General features: G+C 49.6%; 1 protein-coding gene across 8 annotated transcripts in view; it reads right to left on the bottom strand.

Moving 5' to 3' along the window:
* Window positions 1–6,035: 6,035 nt before the first annotated feature.
* Window positions 6,036–21,620, bottom strand: part of TMEM273 (transmembrane protein 273) — a 75,189-nt gene continuing 59,604 nt past the window's right edge. For 2 of the 8 annotated variants that reach the window (XM_070264890.1, XM_005602720.4), the window contains 5 exons: window positions 18,613–18,666; window positions 17,575–17,715; window positions 16,304–16,334; window positions 12,644–12,667; window positions 6,036–7,234 (listed from right to left, as the gene is read on the bottom strand). In XM_070264890.1, the coding sequence (XP_070120991.1) occupies window positions 7,210–7,234; window positions 12,644–12,667; window positions 16,304–16,334; window positions 17,575–17,715; window positions 18,613–18,666 (275 nt within the window). In that variant the 3' untranslated portion in view covers window positions 6,036–7,209. Of the gene's footprint in view, window positions 7,235–12,643; window positions 12,668–16,303; window positions 16,335–17,574; window positions 17,716–18,612; window positions 18,667–21,011; window positions 21,345–21,620 lie in introns of those variants that run through there. The other 6 variants (XM_070264895.1, XM_023648194.2, XM_023648188.2 and 3 more) reach the window with 5 other exon arrangements.

The raw sequence follows: 21,620 nt of genomic DNA, 5'->3' as shown, positions 1-21,620 counted from the left end.
CTCTCAGTTGCAGGGCAGCTGCTGAGGTCTCTGCTCAGCTCTCCTTTGCCTTCCAGCTGTTGTTTTCCATTGAGCCCCTTGGCAGTTTCACGCTGTGCACGCCTGCTTTAGAAGTCAGCCAAGCATTTAAGGGAAATTTCTAAGCAGCCTTTGGGTCTCCCCATCCACGGCTGCTTCCTGTCTGGAATTGCCCCCCTACATTTCTAGCCACCATGACACCTTCAAGTCCCAACCTTGGTTTTCTCGGCCCGGTAAGACGCCACTTTCCACTTAAACTCTGCTGCCCTGTGTGTGGTGTAAACTGGATGTGTCCCCGGGCACAGAGGCAGATAAACACGGAGCTCACCCACTTCTCTTCTTTCGAGGATCAATTTCCCTCTGGCCTTTGCCTGCTTTAGGTGGCTCTTCAGTGCCTTTAAACAGTTGTTATATTGTATTTTGTACTGAATTTATAACTGTTACTGGGAGAAGGATGAAAAGGATACATTACTCTGTCACATCCAGCTTCAGAAAACCTCGAGTTTTTTTTTTTTTAAGTATTTGAAGATGTCCAAACTAAGAAATAGTTTAGTACTAACATTTTTAAATTTTTCAGATTTTTATTTCACTGGGTCAGTAAAGGTCGAGTACATCATTTCAATCCTTTGCAATTTGTTGAGATCATTTTTGTTTCTTTGTGGCCTGATAGACATTCCAAACTTACTATGTGGATGTTTGGAGGGCTGCTTTAAAACCTTCTAATAATTCTCTTGTGAGTATATCAAGCTTCACTTGATTTCACAGCTATGTTGTCAGGTGTATAAAGCTTCATGATGCTTCTATTATCAATATCAAATATCCTTCTCTGGCTCTCGTCAAGCTTTTTACTTGAATTCATTTTTTTTTTCCTGATATTACTCTTTCTACATCTGTCATATTTTTTTGTTGGCATTTGCCTGGCATAATTTTTTCATCCCTTGATTTTCCATCTTACTTTAAGTTTTATTTTCGCTGTATCCCTTATAAATAGCATGTAGCTGAATTTTTTTAAATCAAAATAAATACTTGTTTTAAATGGGTGAATTAAATGAATTTAACCAATTCACATTTATTTTTTATGTATTTATACTTATTTTTGCCACACTAATTTATCTGTTTATGATGCTTTCTTATTTGTTCCTCCTCCTTCTTCTTCTCCTTCTCTTTCTCCTTTTTTTTTTTTTTTTTTTTTGAGGAAGATTAGCCCTGAGCTGACTGCTACAAATCCTCCTCTTTTTGCTGAGGAAGGCTGGCCCTGAGCTAACATCCGTGCCCATCTTCCTCTGCTTTATATGTGAGACACCTACCACAGCATGGCATGCCAAGCAGTGCCATGTCCGTACCCAGGATCTGAACCGGTGAACCCCGGGCCTCTGAGAAGTGGAATGTGCAAACCTAACCGCTGTGCCACTGGGCTGGCCCCGTTCTCACTCTTGATATGTCTTATTTGTTCTGTCTGCTCTCTCCTTCTAGGACACTTATTAAATGAGTATTAGAACTTCTGGATCTTTCCTCTGTGTCTCTAAACTTCTTTTTCATATACAGTCACTTCAACGGGGACATGTTCTGAGAAATGCATCATTAGGCAATATCATCATTGTGTAAACATCACAGAGTGCACTTACACAAACCTACGTGATACAGCCTGCTACACACCTAGGCTACACGGTACTCATCTTATGGGTTCAACCAAGTGGCTGAACCTGTTAACACCTTGCTTGCATCACAGAATTCCCGACCCTCCTCCTTGTGCTCCCTCATGCAGCCTGAGCCCCGGGCACAGAGATTCTCTTGCCATTCCTTAGCTTCACCGTGTTCTTTTATTCTCCTGGGTATTGGCCTATCAGGTTCCAGAGTGCCCTGCCCTCTTCTCGGACTCGTCCAGGCTGAGCCATCACTCTCTACTAACAGCTGTGATTTTCCTTTCTTCTGGGCTCCAACAGCACTCTGTTCACATCCCTGATAGTACTTGCCTCCCCTGCTTGTCTGCAATTTCCTCTACTTAAGGACCACATCTCTGTCTCCTTGTGTTTTTCCCACAGAGTCTAGAGCCACATCTTATAACAGATAACATTTAGAGAAAATTTACAAGTTTTGGACACTGTTCAAAGTGTGTTACACGCAGTAACTCATTGGAAAATTGTAGCAACCCTCTGTGGTCATCATCCGCAGTTTCTGGAAAAGGAAACTAAGACAAAGTTATGGGACTTGTCAGATTCGCACACAGAGAGTGAGCGGCAGGCAGGCGGCATTTGAGGTCGGCCATCCGGGTTAGAGCCCATACGCTGAACCACACGGCTGAAGGATTCCATCAGTGAAGGAGCACATCAGCTATGATGGCCAGTGCACCCGTGCCTAAGGACGCTGGGCTTGAAGGCGCACACGCAGTTCCAACGATCGAAGTGTCCACAGGGTCTGGAGGAAGGTGGCAAGTGCCCAAGAGAGTTTTCTCCTGTTCTGTTGAGTCTCATTTTCCCTCTGAGACCAGCCATTTCCTGATGGATGGCAGTCCCACTGATGCCCAACCTGAATGAACCCAGATCAAGGCCTGATGGGGAGGAGGAGGCATCAGCCCAACCTGATGGAGGTGAGAAGAGCATCACCTACAACAGTGGCAGGTAGACCTTCTGGACGATGTGGGCAGAGACCACAAACGTCTCTCCCTGCTGACAGAGCCCCTGCTGCTGTCTGCAAATGCCCCATCAGAACACATTTGGGGTAATTCTCGGACATGGTTTTCATGCCTTTTTGGCCCATCAGCAGTTGTGCTTGACTTACAGTTTGCTGCCCGCATGTAAGAACCGCCTCCTGATTTAAACTCAGGAAAGGATGAAAAATCAGGACCACATTGTAAGGCTTCCTTATGGGTCATCTTCTGCTAAGAAAAATAGTGCACAGCTCTGAGCCACCTGGAGAGCTCAGGCCACACTGCCAAGCACTTGTGCATGTCCAGTGACAGAGGCGGACTCATCTGACATTGGGTAGGGGAGGACGGCGGTGTCAAATCTACACTTGCCCTGAACAGGGGCCCGAGAGCTCTCTTGGTCTGGGCTGCTGATCTAACACACACAGTGGCTGCACGATGCTTACCTGAGGTGGGGGCGGGGGGGGGGGCTCTCATTAATTAGAAACACCTGCTTTGGTTTATTTAAAAAAGAACACCTCCTTTTGACTGAGCCTTCCCGGTTCAAACTTAAGTGACATTTGTCAACTATCTGGCTCATTTTCTCTAGATGGACAATGGTAAAGGTCATTGACCACTTGGCTTGTCGTGTGGTTATAATCAATTTTCTGTTAAACTTAGCTTAAGAGAAATTTATCTTCATGAGAAAAACATCAGACAAATCCCAGTTGAGGGACAGTCCGCAAAATGCCTGACTGGTGCTCCTTAAAGCTATCAAGGTCATGAAAAACAAGGAAAGTCTGAGAAGCCATCACAGCCAGAGCAACCTAGGGAGACCCAACAGCTAAATGCCATGTGGTGTCCTGGTCCTAGGACAGGAAAGGGACATTGGGTAAAAACTAGGGAAATCCAGATAAAGTGTGGACTTCAGTTGATAATAATGTGAGCATATTGGCTCATTAATTGTGACAAATGAACGACACAATGTCAGATGTTACATTAGTGTGGGGCATATGGGAACTCTCTGAACGCCTCTCACAACTTTTAGGAAAATCTAAAACTTCCGAAATAAAAGCTTTATTTAAAAAGTAACAGAGAAATTAATTACAGGAACGAAAACTTCCTGAATCTCACCTTCTCTGAATTTGGGTATGGGGTAAAAGTTGGCCAAAACTAAAGAAAAGTACCAGATCAGTTTGCTGAGTGCCGGCTACAGCCAGTGTTTGAAGAGCTTGACGTGCGTTACGTCACTTAAGGCTGACATAGATCCTCCAGGGTATGGACAATTATGAGCCCATTTTACAAATGAGGAAACTGAGGCACAGCAAGGTTGAGTAACTTGTCCAGCTCAGAAAGCAGTGTTCGGCTGTAGAGCCAACATACTCCATCACCGCCCTATTCTGCACAGAGAGGGCATTGTAAATGAAGAGAAAATTGCAAGTCAGTTGAAATTCCAGGACTTTGAACACTTGGACCCAAAATGTGCTGATAAGTGAGCTGGGATGTTTGAGGCCTGAGTGACTTCCCTGTCCTCTGCATACACAGCCTGGGAGACGTGCCACTCATTTGTCATCTGATGATAACGTACATGTGAAAAATCACATTCTTTGAAAGATGATTAATTCATCTGACAAGTCTGAGATGATGACAAATGACTCGGAAGGGAAAGAATAGTCAGCGGGATGGGCCCTGAGCACAGCCTGGACCTGCCCCTTTTAGACACATGTCACAGCCCCACTTGCTCTGCTTGAGTCTCAGGCTCTCCTCCGCTTGCCTCCCTCTGTCTAAGTAAGTCTCTGCGCGTTCCATCTTCCGGGAAAGGAGCCTTACAAATCCTCCAGGCTGACTCTCGCTGCTTTCTCTCGAGGATCCCGGACCGCATTCTGGAGCAACCTTTGACATGTGTGTTTTTCACCCCAGTTCCAGCTTGAACACCCGCAGAAACGTGGGGTTCACTCTCTCTCCAAGTGCAGCCCATCCTTTGCCTCCCTAGCAGTCAATCGAGAGAGCAAGGCCGGCTGCAGACCCTTCCCCAGGCTGGTGCTCCCGGGTCTTCAGCACCCCAGTCAACGGCAACAAACCCCAGGGGCAATGATGCTGAGTGGCCCCTTCCCTCATCCCCAAAGCCATCTGTCAGCAAATCCTAGCATCTCCACCGCTAAACCCCGCCCCGAACCCATGCATCCTCTGCACCCTGGCTGCCAGCCCTCCAACCCAAGCTTGCCTCTGGCTTGGACTGGCGCCAGGATGCCGAGCAGGACGCTAGGGGCTGCAAAGGGCTATTGACATGTCGTGACTCATTTGAAAATCACAATAACTCTGATATTTTAGTCTCCAACTGCTTAACTTATTGTCTGCCTCTCAGCTATTGCCAAACTTGGGTGACGAAAGGGGTGTCATTTATTTACTTGCTCAAATCCCCATATAGTCTGTGATAGAATATGTAGAATCTATCAGAATTCTATGAGATGTATACTTTTAACACACATAGAAGAGTACACACAAGTATATTTATTTAATTGTATGTATTGATTGTAATTTATAGATTCAATGTAAATATATTTTTAATTTGTACATATAGAGATTGATATGTACTTTTTAATTTCTTGATCTTGCGAGATAGCCCTCTCCCCATCTTGCCTTCTCCTTCTCCAGGTACTGAATCCTGGAGGCAGTAAGCCCCAGCTACACTGTCAGACCCTGGCTGGCTGCTGCTGTCTGCAGCCTGTCTGCCTGCCAAGGTGGGCTGTCTGGGATCTGCATGTATTCCGGTAACCCCAGGGCCTACTGGGCTGGGAGGGCAGGGTTTGTCCCAGGCCCTGGCCTCTGCTAACATACTCCAAACCACAGGGCAAGCCAGTCGCAATGGCCTTCACTCAAGACTGCACCCACAGACACAATGACTTCTTGTCACTGCCTCTAAACATGTCTTAGAGAGCCTGCCCCTTGGAGCTACTCCCAGGGGACAGGCTGTCAAAAGGGGCATCAGAGAGCTTCCAGTAGGACTTCCACAGAGAGAAGTCACTGGGCTTGGATTTGGGGTGTAAGCCAAGGAGATCTGTAGCATAGCGCCCCCCCAGCCTGTTCTGCCTCACAGGGCATGTCAGTCTTTATAACCCACAGAGAGCACAAGGCTTCAGAGTACTTCTCTGGGTTCTTCACATAGGAGACCTTGTGTGGGGCTCACACGAAACCAGTGCCCAGGAGCGGAGCTGGGAGAAAGTGTCGTGACATGGGATGGGGGAGAGGACCCATGGTTCCGTTGAGTCTATAGGAAATAAAACGATGACTGAGATTCCAGAAGCATTCACCTTCAGTTCACAAGTGTCTCTGCCATTCACAACCCAGATGTCTTAATTAAAATGCTGCTAAAAGAAGCAAATCAATTAACAGATACCTTACAAGATGGTTTATTCTATCTTACACACAGAAAATCGCTTATGAGTATTGTGTTACTGCTTTAGGTTATCAGTTAGCAAAGGCTGCTAATGAACTACGTTGTTATCAAGCCAGATAAAAGACGTCCTGGGAATCCAGGCAAATTATTATAACACAGCACTTTATTTTGAAATATAGCTCATCTTTCATCACACACAAGCAGAATAACCTAATCTGAGGAGAAGCAGTCCATACAACCACCCAGATTTCCGTTGAATGGAAATGCACAGAGCAGTCTGATGCAGCGCCAGAAATCCAGGGTTAATATTACAGGAGAGAGAGATGTTAATGGGCCTGATGCCACAGAACCTTAGGTTTATGGCAATAATAAAAAGACGTGGGTTTCCTAAGCTTCCACCAGTAGTGTCCTCCATGATAAGGCATGCACGTTGTAATAATAACCACAAAATCATTCTTTAATCACAACAAGAGTCGCTTACATTTGTATAGCTCTCTACAAGGCATGGCATCTGCTGTCTCATTTAATCCTTTGTGGGCTCCATCAATCGAAGAGCTGTAGGCTCATTCCATGGCTGTCAGACCTTTCCTCTCACTCCAGCCCAGCCTGCTATTCCTTCCTTTGGAAAGTCAGTCTTTCATTTATAGGAATGGAGACTGTCTCACGGCGTCATGTTTCAGGGCCCTGAATGTTCACAGGGGGATTCTTCTGGCAGCTAAGAAAGCGAGGCCAACAGCTCTAGAAAATGCTGCTTACCGTTGCTAAGATGGTGGTGCTAAAGAGGCTATGTCTTGAGTTGGTTCTCATTCCATGAGCCATTGGCTGTGTGTAGGTTCCATTGACATGGACACAATGCCATCGCGGAAGCATGAACAGCTCCAACATGGGGGACCGGGATAGGCAGTGAGGATTTACTGGCTTCCATCCTTTCTTACTGCTGGATCAAGTCCGCATGCCTTCCTCTCTACACTCAGCTTCTTGAAGAGAGAAGCAATAGTTTCCTTCAGGACAGAGGTACCGTAGCTTCTGTTCATTCTGTTACTTGCCCTGGACACTGAGTTCCGTATGAAGGTCTATCGCCAGCTTTGGACACTCAAATTCAAGACGTCCCCAAGGCCGCAAATGTGGACAGTTGTCCAGACTGCCAACCCCTCCTGAAGAAGCCGCTCACTTACAGCTCAATCACTTGTGCATCTCTGGAAAGGAAGAGAACCATCTGGAAGACTTATTGACAGAATGACTACGATCTAACTAATCACGTCATATGCTTGCAGGACACACACGATTAAACAGGTATGAAAGAGTTCATCGGCAAATCTTAGCAAGGCGGGGCATTTCCTCATGAAACACAGAGAGGCACCTGAAGACCAGTGGCTTCTAAGTAAAGGGGAGAGTTTTCCAGATAGAAGTCAACCTTGAGGTTGTTTTCTGCCTGCCAAACCGAGGCCACAAAACCCTATCCACTGTGGTGACAAAAAGGAAAGAAGTCATTCCCCAAAGTTAATAGGCTCATCTAGGGGAAAGTGCCACCTCCCATACTGGAGAAGTTTGCACAGATCTGGGCAGATGCTATGAGGAATGACAGAGCTATGGGAATGGAACTGGAAACTGACATCCTCAAGTCTGAACTACACACTGTTATGGAGGGTCACTTAGCGTATCAGTCTTGATGGGAGGGAGGGGCAGTATAGACATATATTAAAGACTAGGAACACAGCAGGAAGGACGAGATCACTGAACCAGACCCCGGTACAGTAGAGCTTGAGCTGAAGGTAGGACAGAGATGCTGCTGTGGTCATTCTCAGCTAAGGGCCTCATCAACACCTCCACCAACACTTCACCGTAGTTTCATATCAACATTATCTGTGGTTATAACAGAACGACATATTTATGCTTGCATTGCGTACTTGTTTATGTCATTCCATCGTGCATGTTCAGTCCTAATATCTTGATCTCTAACTAACATCTCCACTCGGGAGAAGGGGCAGCAGAAAGACAGGACAGAGTGAAGCATCAATGGGATAAGCCAAGTTAACAACCATAAAAGGGAAAGCATGTACCTACCTATGCCATGTGTGGAGGACCAAGGGCATGGGTCAAGGTCAGGGGTACAGAGCTTGATGGCAGCAGAGCCAACATGGAAGACAAGTAAGCTGGAAACAAGCAAGGATGCCGAGAGAGAGAGAAGTGGAGGAAGGGATTCCAAGAGAGGGCCTCAAATGCTGTCAGGTGTTTGTGCTTCTCCTTTAAAGGATGGTGGGTCCAGCAGAACATAGAGTTTGAGCTGGTTGGTCTGGGAGTCCAGGAGCTCAACAGAAAGTGCATCCGTCCTGTTATCTCTAACAAGTCTTGAGTTAAAAGGCCCCCTTCAGGTCTTCTTAAGGAGAGGATCTAAAATGGCTGGACCTCGCCAGGATTTGCACTTGAGACACTGATGCCCAGAGAAGACAGGCAGACCAGGAGAGCAGCTGCTTCTCACCCCTGATGTCCCTGAGTTGCAAAGGGGCACCTGTGATTCCCCAAGGACAAAGCTGTTCTCTGACAGGGCAGCGATTCCTCTGTAGGTGGGTGTGTTATCAGCCCCTGGAAAGCCAGACACAACCTTCAGGAAAAGATAAGCTGGGCAGAGACTGAGATAGCATCTGCTGGCTAGACTAGTAAGTGAATCAGGCTGCACACTTGGGCTGGGTATCAAGAGAAAGAGAAAGAGACTTTTGGAGACCCAAGGATTACAGTGGCTGCCTAAACCCAAATCTTCCACCACATCCTCCCCAAACCACACAGACCAACAAGGAGAGAAGGGAAAAGCAAACCTGAGCTAAAGTAATCACCAGGGTACCTATATGTCCTGGTTTGCCTAGGCCTATCCCAGCGTATATCTGCGGAGGATGAGTTAATGCCCACTAATGCTGAAAAGTCTTTTGACCAAGTCCAACACAGATTTCATATTTTAAAAACTCAATAAAATAGGAATGAATGGATACTTCCTTAACATGGTACGGTATGTACTTTAGCCCCAAAGTTGGCAACTCACTTATTGAAAACCACTGGTGGTTTCCCCACCAAGGTCAGGCACAAGACTAGCGTACTCACTGCTTCCACTATTATTTAACGTTGGTGGTTTTAGCCAATGCAATCAGAGAGGAGAAAATAATTAGAGGCTTAAGAACTGGGAAAGACAATCTACAATTTGGTAGATGACACAATATGATGACAACTCAAGGAGGCCAAAAAGAAAACAAACAGAAACAATAAATAATAACAATAAAATAATATACAGTAAAATTCAATAAGGCAGCTGCCATAATGTTAACTTCCCCCAAAAAAATCTTTAAGCGATCAATGGCCAAGTAAGAGACATAATAGGAAACTCCATTTACAGAAGCAACAAAAACATAAACTATTTAGGAATAAATTTAACAAAAAATCATGAAGGACTGCTTAACATCATAGAGAAGTCAATCGTCTTCAATTTAATACATGAACGTAACACAGCCCCAATAAAAATACCAAGATGTCTGTCTCCAGAGATAGGTTCTGAAGTTGTTCTAAAGTTTGTATGGAAAAACAAACATGCAAGAATTTCTAGAATAGAATAGCAAGAGTGTGCCCCTGCAAAGGAAGCCTGATGGGGAGTGCAGAGGGACCAGCCGTGCCAGATGAGAGTGCGTACCATGAAGCTTCCACAAGAAAGAATATGGACTAGCACACGACCAACCACAGATATCACTAGGGAATGATAGAAAGCGTAGAAACAGTCTGACTTCACATGGAAATTTAGGACATGACAAAGGTCACAGATACCATTGAAGAATAATATAAAATCTAGAAATAGTCCGAGTACATATGGAAATTTAGAACATCATAAAGATGGCAAATAAAACACTGGGGAAAATAGGGTGGTTTTTAAAAAGGATGTTGAAATAACTGGACTGTCATTTGGGAAAAAGATAAAACTGGATCTCTGTCTCATACTACACACCACAATAAAAACCAAATGGATCAGAGATCCAAATAAAAAAATAAACCCATACAAGACTTCTTTAAAAATTTATATTTATGTACATGTATAAACATTTCTTTAATTTAATTAAAAAAGTATATATATAAAAATGTTTTAATTAAATATATTTTTGTAAAAGGAACACAGGAAGGATAAAGCAGGAGCTGTTAAAAAAGTCAGCTCAAGTCAGTGTAGGGGCGCAGGGCGGAGCAGACAGATGAGGGAACAAGACTTCTCTGAGTTTCCTTACTTATGTATCTTCAGCTTTGAACCACATACATGTTTTATAAACTCAAAAAATAAAATTAAACTAAAAGGATTAAGAAAGGAAGGATTAACACAGCATATACACTGAAACAAATGTTTCTAACGCTATGTCAAATTGATAGCATAACCACACAGAGAAAATAACTAATTCAATCTGAACATATAGTCTGCACACATAGAGCGTAAATTTTAAGAACAAAAAAAAACTGCAAAGAAATCTTCAAGTTGCTAAGCAAGTTTGCAGTTGTATAGTGTCGTAATTCTGGAAGTATTTTGTCTGTATTACAGAATAGAGCAAACGGGTAAAATATCCAGATGGTTGAGAAACAGTGTTTTCACTTTGGATGAGGAAGAGAGAAATACGGAATAAAGACAGCTTAAGAAGAACCTATGGTATTGAGTTTTTGATCCAAATATACATTTGCTGACTGACCATTGAGAGGGGCTGGAAGCAATGAGGCCTCAATAGTCATGAGCATACAGTGTGCTCAGATCTTGGCTTCTGAAAACTATTCCACATCAAAGAAGGAGGAGGAGGAGGAGGAGGAGGAGAAAAAGGAGGAGAAGAAGAAAAACAGGGATCCTAGGGAAAATGGGCGATTCCAGGTCTGAACAGGGACAGAAAAAGGTGAGCCTGGGATACTGTGTGGTGTCGGAAATCTAGGAAACATTCAATGATTAACAGGCTTTTGTCCAAAACCACCAAGAAGTGACTTGTACTGGACAAACTTGAGACAATCTGAGCGCCAAAAAGCTCCATGATGGTGATGGATTAGAATGCACTGAAGGCCATAGGAACAATGTCCAACAAGTAAGAGAAAGAGAAAAGGGGGAGGAAGGAAAAAGTCTTTTTTCTAGAAGAATGTCAGCTATTAAATGTAGAGGGAATGCTGGAATTAGAAACTCAGTATTTCGTAAACCCCAGTGCAATCACTGATTCAAAAATGGATCATGAATAAACGTCAAGTCACTAGGTGAAGAATTGTTGGGAGTGAGGATGCTCATGTGGTCTCAAAGTGCCACCCATCAGATGATTTACTAATTGCAAAGGGGAAATTTTATCTCTACAGGGCAGAGACCTAGACGTTGGTCTCTTAACCAAGGGTTCAAGAGCAGCATCACCAACAGAGAGAGAGCCTGGCGCCATGTGGCTCCCGAGGACACAATAACACATAGGCACTGTCACCTCTGTGGTCTTGTTGACAAAATTCTTAATCTGAATCTGCTAAGGAGGAAGCAATCAGACAAATCCAGAAATGAGACATCATACAAGACAACTGGCTTAGGTATTTCAAGATTGACAACGCTGTGGATGAACAGGCAAAGGGGTTGTCCAACTGTGAAAAAGACAAGAAAGAGACAAAATCAAGGACAATGGATCCAGGCTTGGAAAAATAGAGCTATAAAAGATGACTTTGAAGCAACAGCAGAAATTTGAATATGTGCTGTGTAATATTATTGAAATATGATTAATCTTCTTAGGGGTGGTCATTGTATTATGATTATGTGGGAGACAAATTGTCCTGTATTTAGGGATGAAATATGATGTCTCCAGTAATTTTTAAGTGGATCACAAAACATATATGTATACAGAGAGAAAGCAAATGGGATAAAATGTTGATTTGTGAATCTGGGTGAAAGGTGTATATGTTTTTATTGCACTGTTCTTTCAACTTCTCTATGGATTTGAAGACTTTTCTAAAGAAGGAAGGTAAGAGCCTGTGGGCAGTGCTTAAGGTGGGGCAAAGCGGGCCTCGGGAAGGTGAGGTGTGATAGAACGATTCGGATAAACCAGGGTGGGGGGGGAGGCGCCTCCTTTCCTGGGAGCAGGGCTCCTTCAGCCGGGTGGCCCAGGTCCTGTCCCCGTCCTGCACACTCTGGCCTTGTCCGCTCTGAGACCCCAAAGCAGCCTGGAAAAGCAGACACTTCCACCAAACTGATAGCTTGATGACACAAAGAAAAGGGTTTTTTTTCATCAAATGAGCTAAATTGGCTGATGATTTGATTGGCCTCTGTCAAACTGAAGGTCTTGGTAAATGAAAAAATAAATGAACTATCTTGCTGTTAAAACCCAATTTTCTCAGCTCTAATTGGACAAATGCCCCACAGCTTCATTTTCAATCTTGCCAAAGTACTACCACATGAGGACTTCCTGCAGCTGTCCCAAAGAGATGCTGATTGCTGGTCTCACGGCCATCCTGGCACAGGGACTTCTGGCCCACGGCTAGCAGTCCCCCTGCGGTCCTGTGTGGGGCACGCAGAGGAGGTGCCAGCCAACGTGGGAGACCACCAGCCCTTCCTCCTTTCAGTAGGAGTGATGACTCTTCCAACTCACCTTTCAGAAAAATGGAGGTTCGACCTGCAAAACAGGAGAACCAGATGTTCTCGAAATCATTCCTAGATATCAGAAAGCACATGCAGACTTTTGCTCCAGGAGAGTGGCTTGCTCATCCTCAGCTTTTTCTTTCCGGTCTAACTTCTTCCTGACCCAGCCTGACTCCATCTAGTGTTAGTTTTGGAAACTTGAATTGTAACTCCCTTCTCTTGGAAAATCCCTCTATTTGTAGAGGAGCTCTGGCATGACGTGTGCCACAAGCAATTCCACGCACATGGTGTGGGAATGCACCCCTGCTGTGGCGGGGGACTCTCATTCAGCCAGTGACTCCCAGTCACCCATCTCTACCCCACCCTTCTTTTCCTCCTTCCCTTCCTCCACCCTCCTGTCTTCCTCCTGCACCCCTCACGTTCCTTTTCCTGTCCTTCACTTTCATAGTGCTCATTGCTGAATGACGATTGCAGCCACCTCGCCTGGATTATGGAAATTGCCTCCTATAGCCTCGATGTATCAAAATAATCCAGGACTTCCAAACACCCACAAAACTGAGCAACTCCTCTGAAACGAACATACACAGTGACCGTTCGTTCAGCAATGCTTTTAAATTGGCTTGTGTTGTATTATTTACAGCAGCATCTTCACACACACATACGTATGTCAGTCAGTCATCATGAATCGTCACAGCCTCTCACATCCCCTCATCCCCCAGCAGGTGCACATGCATGCGCACACACGCACACACTGGGATTAAGAATTGGGCTTTGTGAATTCCATAACTAAGATGTCCCTGACATCCTAGAGTCTGCAACAAGCTCTGGAGAAGTCCAGGGGCGCTGCAGTTTCCAAGAAAAGTGCCTTCACTCAAAGCGCCCCTCCACACATCCGGGCGGTTTGGATGGCCGGGGTAGCATCCCTCACTTCGAGGTGGTGAGAAGATGACTATGCTAGAATCTCCGCCTGACCACTCCGTCGTCCTGACACAGGGCCAGAGCTGGCCGCAGGAGCTGCAGCCACAAGTCTGGGTGCCTCAGCCACCCAGCAGAGGGCCCCTGAGGCCATGCTGTGGGCAGAGTCTTCGCCATTGCAGACAGCCCATCCCTCCAAAACCCACTCGCATCCTGCACGCCCCACCACAGAAGCCCGCTGAACCCCCAAAGGCGATGTGGGTTCTGGGCCTGGGGGTTGTCTACTCATTTGCTGGTCCCCTCACCCCCACCATCAAGACCTAAGCCTTCTCACGCTTCCAGGCCCAATGCATGGCCTCCCGCGCCCCTGTCTGCCCAAAGCCCTCCTTGAACTCCTGATGAAGCTCAGTCTGCCCTAATTCTGCAGGGCCTCAGGAGGGCCTGAGTCAGCGCCCAGCCCAGCCCAGCCATTGTGCTGCCCCTCCCGGCCGGGGCCACAGATGCACACTCAGGGAGCCCGGCATGGTGCCAATCCCCAGGGCTGGGAGAAGACAGCGCTGACCCAGGGGCATGGCCCCTTAGGGTGGGGGAAGGGAGGGGCCTTCAGAGCCTTGACTTGCAATTCTCCTTTCCTGCACGAGTGGCCTCAGGGACTTGGTGGCCCTTGAGAGCTGTTTATCCTGGGACAGTCCAGCTTTACGCCAACTGGCCTGACACAATTATTAGTGGTGCCTCATCTCCACTCTCCAGAAATCCTGATTTAGAAGAAAATGTAAATGGTCACCCTAATCACACCTGTCTCCCCCCAAAAAGCATGGTGTTTCTTGTAAGCTGGCCACAAAGGAGATGGAGGGGCAGCCAGGGGCCAGGACAGAGCAACAGTGAGTCAGAAACAGAGACAGGCAATGCCTAGAGATGGGGTTGATGACCTATGCTTTAGGGCCTAAATCAATCAGAACCCATTGCCGGAAACCAGACCAGCTGGCCCCCAGGGCATCACCCTGAGGACGGGGCGCCATACATCGCCTCTCCTTCATTCTCGAATCCACTCATTCCTTCCATAGGCACTACGTAGCACTTACCGGGCCCCAGGTCCCAGGGAAGAACTGGAGGGGGGACATTGTGCCACCGGCCCCGTCCAAAAGCCACCACCCAACTCAGCCCAGACCTCTGCCTGGATTACCAGCTGACTGGGCATCTTCTCTACTTGGAACTCTCCAGAAGCATCAGACTCACTGTGTCCAAAAAGTAGTCAGCATCTCACCCCACAGCCCACTGCCCAACCCTGTCCAACCATCTGCTTCTCAAAGGGCACCACGCAGCCAGGATCCTCCGACCCACCACCAACGCTACACTGTTCCGGAGTCCTCCGTGGCTGCACCTCCGCTCAGCCCCCAGGCCCTGGCCGGCTGCCTCCTTAGTGTCGCCCAGATCCTTGCTCCCCAACAGGTCTCCCATCTCCAGCTGGGCACCCCCCCGCCCCGACGCTACTGTAACATAAAGATACTCCATCCTTCTCCTACTTCAGTCCTTCAGTGATGACCAGAAGTTTCAGGCTGGGGTGCAGACTGTTCACACAGCATACCAGCCCCTCCAACCCTCCACAAGTAGAAACCCCTCTCTCTCTAGCCTCTTCTCTCCACAGCGTCACATGAACAGCGGCTCCTGCCACACTGGACGGTGCTCCCCGAATGTTCGCACGGTTATCCCATGAGCGCCTGCACGTGTCAGGGTGACCTCTGCCTGGGTGCACTTCTCTCCGCCCCCAGTGAACTCCTCCTTGTCCTTCCATACACAGACCCAGGCTTCCCTGCCCTCCTGGACACCCTGCCTCCCGGCTGGAATTTGCACCCCTCTGCACCACAAGGCACTAGGGGGCACACGCTTAGCCCTGTCACAGCAGCCCCCGACCGCAGCACCATGCACGAGCCCCTGTGATGTGCCTCTCTGCCCTGGGGACTCTAAAGGAGCTTGTCTTACTTGTCTTAATCCTCAGCATCTAGCCATGCCTAATGCCCATTCATTCATTCATTCATTCAACACATATATGAGTACCCACTCTGTCCCAGGCTCCGTGCTAAGTGTGGGGGCTACAGAGATGAAAAGGAACACCCCACCCTCAAGGACCCTACATTTTAAGGGGAAAACCATCAAGAAAAATTAACAAATCAAGATATCATATAAGATCAGTGAGTGGAAAGTACTATGAAGAGAAATAAGTCCAGCTAAGGGGAAGAGAATGATTGGCAGGGGGTCGGGGGGGGTTCTCTTTTAAACAGACCATCCAAAATGAAATGGTGGCACTGAAGCAGAAGTGTGAAGGAAATGAAGGGCAAAGCTTGCAGCTACCTGGGCAAAGAGTCCATATCAGAGAAAACAGCAAGTGCAAAGATCCTGAGGCAGGATTGTCCTTGGAGGACATGAGCTCTATAAAGAAGAGCAGTGTGGCTGGGTGCCAGCAGGGAAGCCAGGTACCTGGAGCAGGCCACGTGTGGCCTCCCAAGTGGGTCATGGCAGGGACTGGGGGCCTTATTCTGAATAGAGGGGTAAGGCAAAATCTAACCCAGGGAGCACAGAAGCAAACCCAAGCCCCCTTTGGCTACTGCACCCTGTGGGAGAGGGGGTGGTGGGGTGCATTCTAGTCCCCTAGGAAGCATTTTGGAGTGGAGAAAAGGACTGGGATAACAGGTCAAGGAGCAGGATGGATAAAACAGGAGGGAGGATGACACCCGTCCCTTCTTGGCTGCGACCATACCTTGGGGCTCTCTTCTTTCGCACGGTGGTGTCTAAACAGAGAAAGCAGGGTGTTAGGAAGGAGGCACAGTGACGGGTGTGAAGCTTGCTCAGTGCCAGGCGAGCGGGCAGGGGTCAGAGCCCACCTGCCTCGGTTGGGGCCACTGGGGGTGGTCTTGGGCTGAGTGCTCTGCCCCCCTCCCCTTTGGTGCTGTGGGAGCTTCTCTCTCCAGGTCCCACCCCTGAGCCCCCTAGCCCAGCACACAGGCCAGACTGTCTTTCCTAGACACCCCCATCCCTCCTCCCCTCCCCCCTCCACTTGCAGACTCTGGGCCCTCGGTCCTCAGGAGATCCAGCATTTCTCCCGCTGTGTGATGAAGAGGCTGTTTACTCTCCCCCCTTATTCATAGGGATCCAAAATCAATGGTAAGCAAACTCCTGTGATGAATCCAGCCTCTCGCGTAATTGGACACACTGGCTTCAGGAAGCCCCCAGCGCTGAGGCCCCTCCTCTCCCTGGCCCAGACCCCCTTCTGCATGTCATCCCAGAGAATAACTGCGTTTTCCAGAGATATAGTGAGGCTACCTCCTCCTCGTCCTCTGGAAAATCTCATGGAAAACAGCATTATCCCCTTGAGCATTCTTACATGACCGGGGAGCAGTTTTGTGAGTCCCGCCTTGAGAGAAAGGGGGTGCCAATCCATGTTGCATTTTGCTGTCAAAACTCACAAATGGACTGCTGGGCATCTGTGCGTGACGTGCAGGACACGGAGAACTCCCGGGGTTCGCGGAAGCCCAGCTCCGCTCGGATCATGAGGACACACCCAGCGCTGCTCCAAAGAGGACTTGCCCAATTTACCAAAAAAATGCAGCTTGGCCCACACAACCAGTGCCGGCAGCAGCACCTCCCACCACCAGCCCAGCCTCCACACCTCCTGGGATCCATCTTAGCTGATCCCATTATTTGGATAAGAGAATAGACACTTCTGTCTGATCTTAGCTCAGCTCCCTTCCACACGTTTCTCCAGGAAACTGATTCTTAGGAACATCAAGACAGAAAAACAGAGAGAGAGAGAAAGAGACAGAGAGAGACAGAGAGAGAAGGGGGGAGGGAGAGAGACAGACAGACACACACACAGAGCTCACTGCATCTTTTTCGGCCCACAGATTTGTATTCTTTCTCCATCCCGGGTTACAGAGTGGCCCTCAGCGCCTTGCACCGGGGGGGCCGCCCAGACCACATCCTTGTCCCAAGCAGAAGTAGAACTGAGAGTGAGGGTCGCCCTTCCCTTACCATTGGGGTCTGGGTTTGTGCTCCTCTGGTCTGTGGATTCATTATCCCACAAGTGCTTCTTGATCAGGCAGATCTTCAGCACCAGGAAGCCGGCCGATATGGCGACGCCCAGAGCCGTCCCGATGAGGGCGTATTTGATATCTGAAGGGTAGGGAGGAATTGAACAGCGGTCTTCACTGCATCACCACCCTGCAAAGGTCTTCCACAGCTCTCTTTACATGTGAGATGAAGTCTAAAGTCACACATGTGGACCTTAAAGTTCCACACTCCGACCCGCTGAAGCCAGCCAGTTCTCCGCTCTCCTGGGAGCACGTCGCTCCCTGCCCCTCCGCCCATATCCCATCCCCTCCTCCTGCAACTCCATCCCTGGTCCCTTCTGCTGTGGAGATCGCTTCAAAGTGGCTGATGGCTCATTCTCTGGCCTCCTGTAGCCCTCCTTCCTCATTTAGCCCTTCATTAATTCATTTACTGTGTCTGTGTCGACTGCCTGCACGTTGGTGAGCATTGAAGGCAGAGGAATGAGACCTGACTCCGTGCTGGGGAGCCCGCAGTTGGGGTGGAAGAGTAGAGCTCACTCTAATGCCAGGTCACAGGGGTGGGCTGGGCTGGCGTGGGAGGCGGGAGCCTTCCCAAGGAGGTGACATGCAAACTGCACCCTGCCCACGAGCCGAGCCCCTGAGGTGCAGAGGAGCTGGACCGCGCAGCAGAGGGAAGGCACCAGCGAAGGCGCAGGAGCACGGCAGACCCTGCTCTCCAGCCCTCATGCCTGCAGAACAGGGCACCATACATGCTGGAACTGCTCATCTCGCAGAGAGCGGACAGAGGCCGCCCTGATGGCTCACATCGCGCAGGACCCCCACCCCGCCCTGGGATGAAGCTGTGTCAGCCACTCAGGCAGGCCTGGAGGTGAGCGCTGCCTTGTTCTGAGATGAGTGGTGGGAGGCCAATGCCTGCACGCCCCGACCTGCCCACGTCTTTTGAGTGTCCCCTCCCCACCCGCTCCATCCCACACACAGAAAAAGTTGCCTAGTGACCTACCAGTTTCGGCCCCAGCGGACTTGCCCGTGGCCAGCACTTGAGCTCCTCCAGCATCTGCGGAGAAAGACCCAGAGCGTGGTTAGAACAGAACTGCTGGCTGCCATCTGGCCAGGGGTCCAGGGCCAAAGCCCTGTCCCCAGCCACCCGCTCCCACGCATCTGAGAAAGCCTGGCGCAGGCTCCACTCCTGCTTGGCCGCCACCTTCAGGAGCACAGAGGTGGGCTCCTGGTTGCCACGGAGTGACTCGGAGCCTTTCTGGGTGGGACTCAGAGCCTCATTGGCATCCAGACCAGGAGCCAGGTTCTGTCGAGTCAGGTACCCCAGCTCTTTAACCCGACTTCCAAGACTCAGGCTCTGACCGCTGCCTGCTTCTCTAGCCTCCTCCATCTCTCCCACAGACCCTCAATTTCAGCCAGACCGCACTGCTCCCAGTTCCCCACACAGGCCGGGGCTCTGCTGCCTCTGGGCCATTCCCTCTGCCTGGCCCATCTTCTACCCTCTCCTCCTTCCCCTAGTCTTGATTCCATGTGACTTCCTGCTGACTCCCTACTCCTGGCTTGGCTGCCCCCTCCTCACCCCGTGTGCTCCACAGCGGCTGGACTCACCCATCATAACTGACCTCTCCTGTTTATTTAACAGCACACAGTGCTGCCGTGTGCCCAGGCGCTCCCCTAAGAGCCTCTCGGCTATTATCCCATTGAATGTGTCTTCTTGCCGGTCTCCCCACTGGGCTGTTCCATTCCTTGTGGAGTGTTCTAACCCCAGCGTTTGACCTGGCACCTGGCACATAGGAGGCATTAATAGATGTTTGCTGAATGAATGAATGAGTGAAAGATGGTGATAGAGGACGCTTCAGGGGTGTCTCACTCTTCTAGCTAGGACTTGAAACCTCAAGACAGGAAATGTAGCTCACAAGCCGGGGCCGTGGGCCCAGCAGACAGGCCCTGCGAGAGCCAAGGCAGAGCCGTGGGCCTTGGAAAGGAAGGCACACATTAATTGACCACTTACTTCGAGGCAGATGTTGGGTGCAGCGTCTGTGTTAATACACTTAATACTCACTCCAACATCTTGGTGAGACAGGCGCTGCCATCACGACCACTCGATGAAGGAGGAATTGGAGGCAGGGAGGACCTGATAATGTGCCCAGGAACCAAGAGGAGTGGCAAGTGGCAGGGCCAGGGGCTTAGCCCCACTGTCTACACTGAGAGCCCCACAAAGTCCTGCGAACTTGGACCCCAGAGAGCTAACTAGCAGAATGATGCCAAAACCATTAAGGCTACAGGCTGGAGGGGCTCGGGCAGGAGGTGGGTGGGTGGTGAGGCCCAAGTCTGACTCTCAAGTTCAAGCTTTCAGGCAAAGGCAGAAGCAGGAAGTGCCACAACCCTTAAAAGGAGCAGGTGACTTTGTTGGGAGGGACCAGATCTTCCCCAGCTTTGTTCCAAGAGAAGTCCACCTTGGGAGTCCGGACCTCCTGGAGGCTGAATAGCGGCTGAGGGACTCACTCGCTGTCAAAGCAGCAAAGACGTTCTCCACGCAGCCATGTCTGCTGGCCATGCTCAGGGCCACCCGGGGACACGCTGGTTTGATGCTCTGCAGGGGACGTCATCGTCGTTTGGTGGGTAAGGCATCGTCGTAGCATGGTGGAAGATTTTCTGGAGCCTTCACTTGGTAGACGGATAAAGCCAGGAGATTCTTAAGCAAAGTACACAGGCTTGGGCTAATCACAGGTCCTCTTGGACACTGGGTGACTTCTCTCATGCGTGTGCCCACGTGTGGCCCCCACTGAGCAACATTGCTTCTTTATATCAATTGTCTGCATTCCTCCTGCTGCTCCGGCTTTGTTGCAAACCGATCCAGGGATGGACAAAGCCTTGTATTGTGCATTTGGTGGGGCTGGGCTGTTAGGTCCGCCAAATGGAGTGGATGTGTCTGTGAGCTGTATGTGCTGCGTGCTCACCCGGGGTCCTTTCCTGACACCAGTCTGGCCTCTCTCTGCCTTTACTGAGCAGAAGGCAGGGGACAGGGCAGGCCATCAGTGAGTGGGCCAGGCCCACTGAGGGACAGCTTCCCCCCTGCCCCTTCGTACACTGACATCCTTCCCGGCTTCCACCTCGGGGGGCCTCCCCTGCTGACCATCCCTCTCCATGTGGAGCCTGTGGCATAGAAACTTTATAAGAGCCCTAGATGAGAGTTGAATGGAGAAAGAGGAGGATGGAAAGAGATACAGAGAGACACACACAGGAACACGAGGAGACGTGCACACAGGGACACCCCCGGGGGCTAGGCCACAGAATCAGACTGTTGGCAGGAGGGCCGAAAAGGAGAGGAGAAAGCACGCATGTCTAGGGTCAGAGCAGCCTGGCCCTGCGCTCCCCACAGAACCAGACCCCAGTGCTTACCAGTCTGCCCAACATCCTTCATCAACCTCGCACACCAAAGGCGCCATCCTGAGAGCTCAGCTCTTTCTGCACCTCCCCAGCAGGGAGCCCAGAGCTGGGGCTCAGCTCAGTCCCGACTCCTTACCTCCCCCTCCCCACAGTGTCTGGCCCTTAGACACCACTCTCCAAGCCCCATCCTGTGTCTGCCCCAAGCCCTGAGGCTGCCCCCGGTCCCTGGCCTCCAACAGGCTTTCTGGGCCTCAGGCTGTCCTGCCTCAGGTCCCAGGTCAGGGACTGGGTGAATGACCTCCGTGGGGCCGCTGCTGTTACAGCTACAGGCAGACGAGCCTGGGCGGTGGAGCATGCTGTGCACTCCAGCAGGCCACATCCGGTGCCGCTAATTCCTGCCAGCCAGCCCCAGGGCCACTTGGCGGCAGCCTTTCGCCTCCTCAGGGAGGGTAGTGGCTCTAAGGAGGCCCTGGGCAAGGATTGGTCATGAGCACACCAGACACTCTGACCCCATCCTGGCCTCCCGCGAGGGTCACAAGCTGGGGGCGGCCCTCCTGGGCCATAGAGCCCCCGCAAGCCCCCAGCCTGATTTCCCCTGGCTCTGCAAAGTAGCTGGAGGAG

This window comes from Equus caballus, chromosome 1 (assembly GCF_041296265.1).
Source record: "Equus caballus isolate H_3958 breed thoroughbred chromosome 1, TB-T2T, whole genome shotgun sequence".
NCBI lineage: Eukaryota > Metazoa > Chordata > Mammalia > Perissodactyla > Equidae > Equus > Equus caballus.
This window is presented reverse-complemented; position numbering and strand designations above follow the sequence as displayed.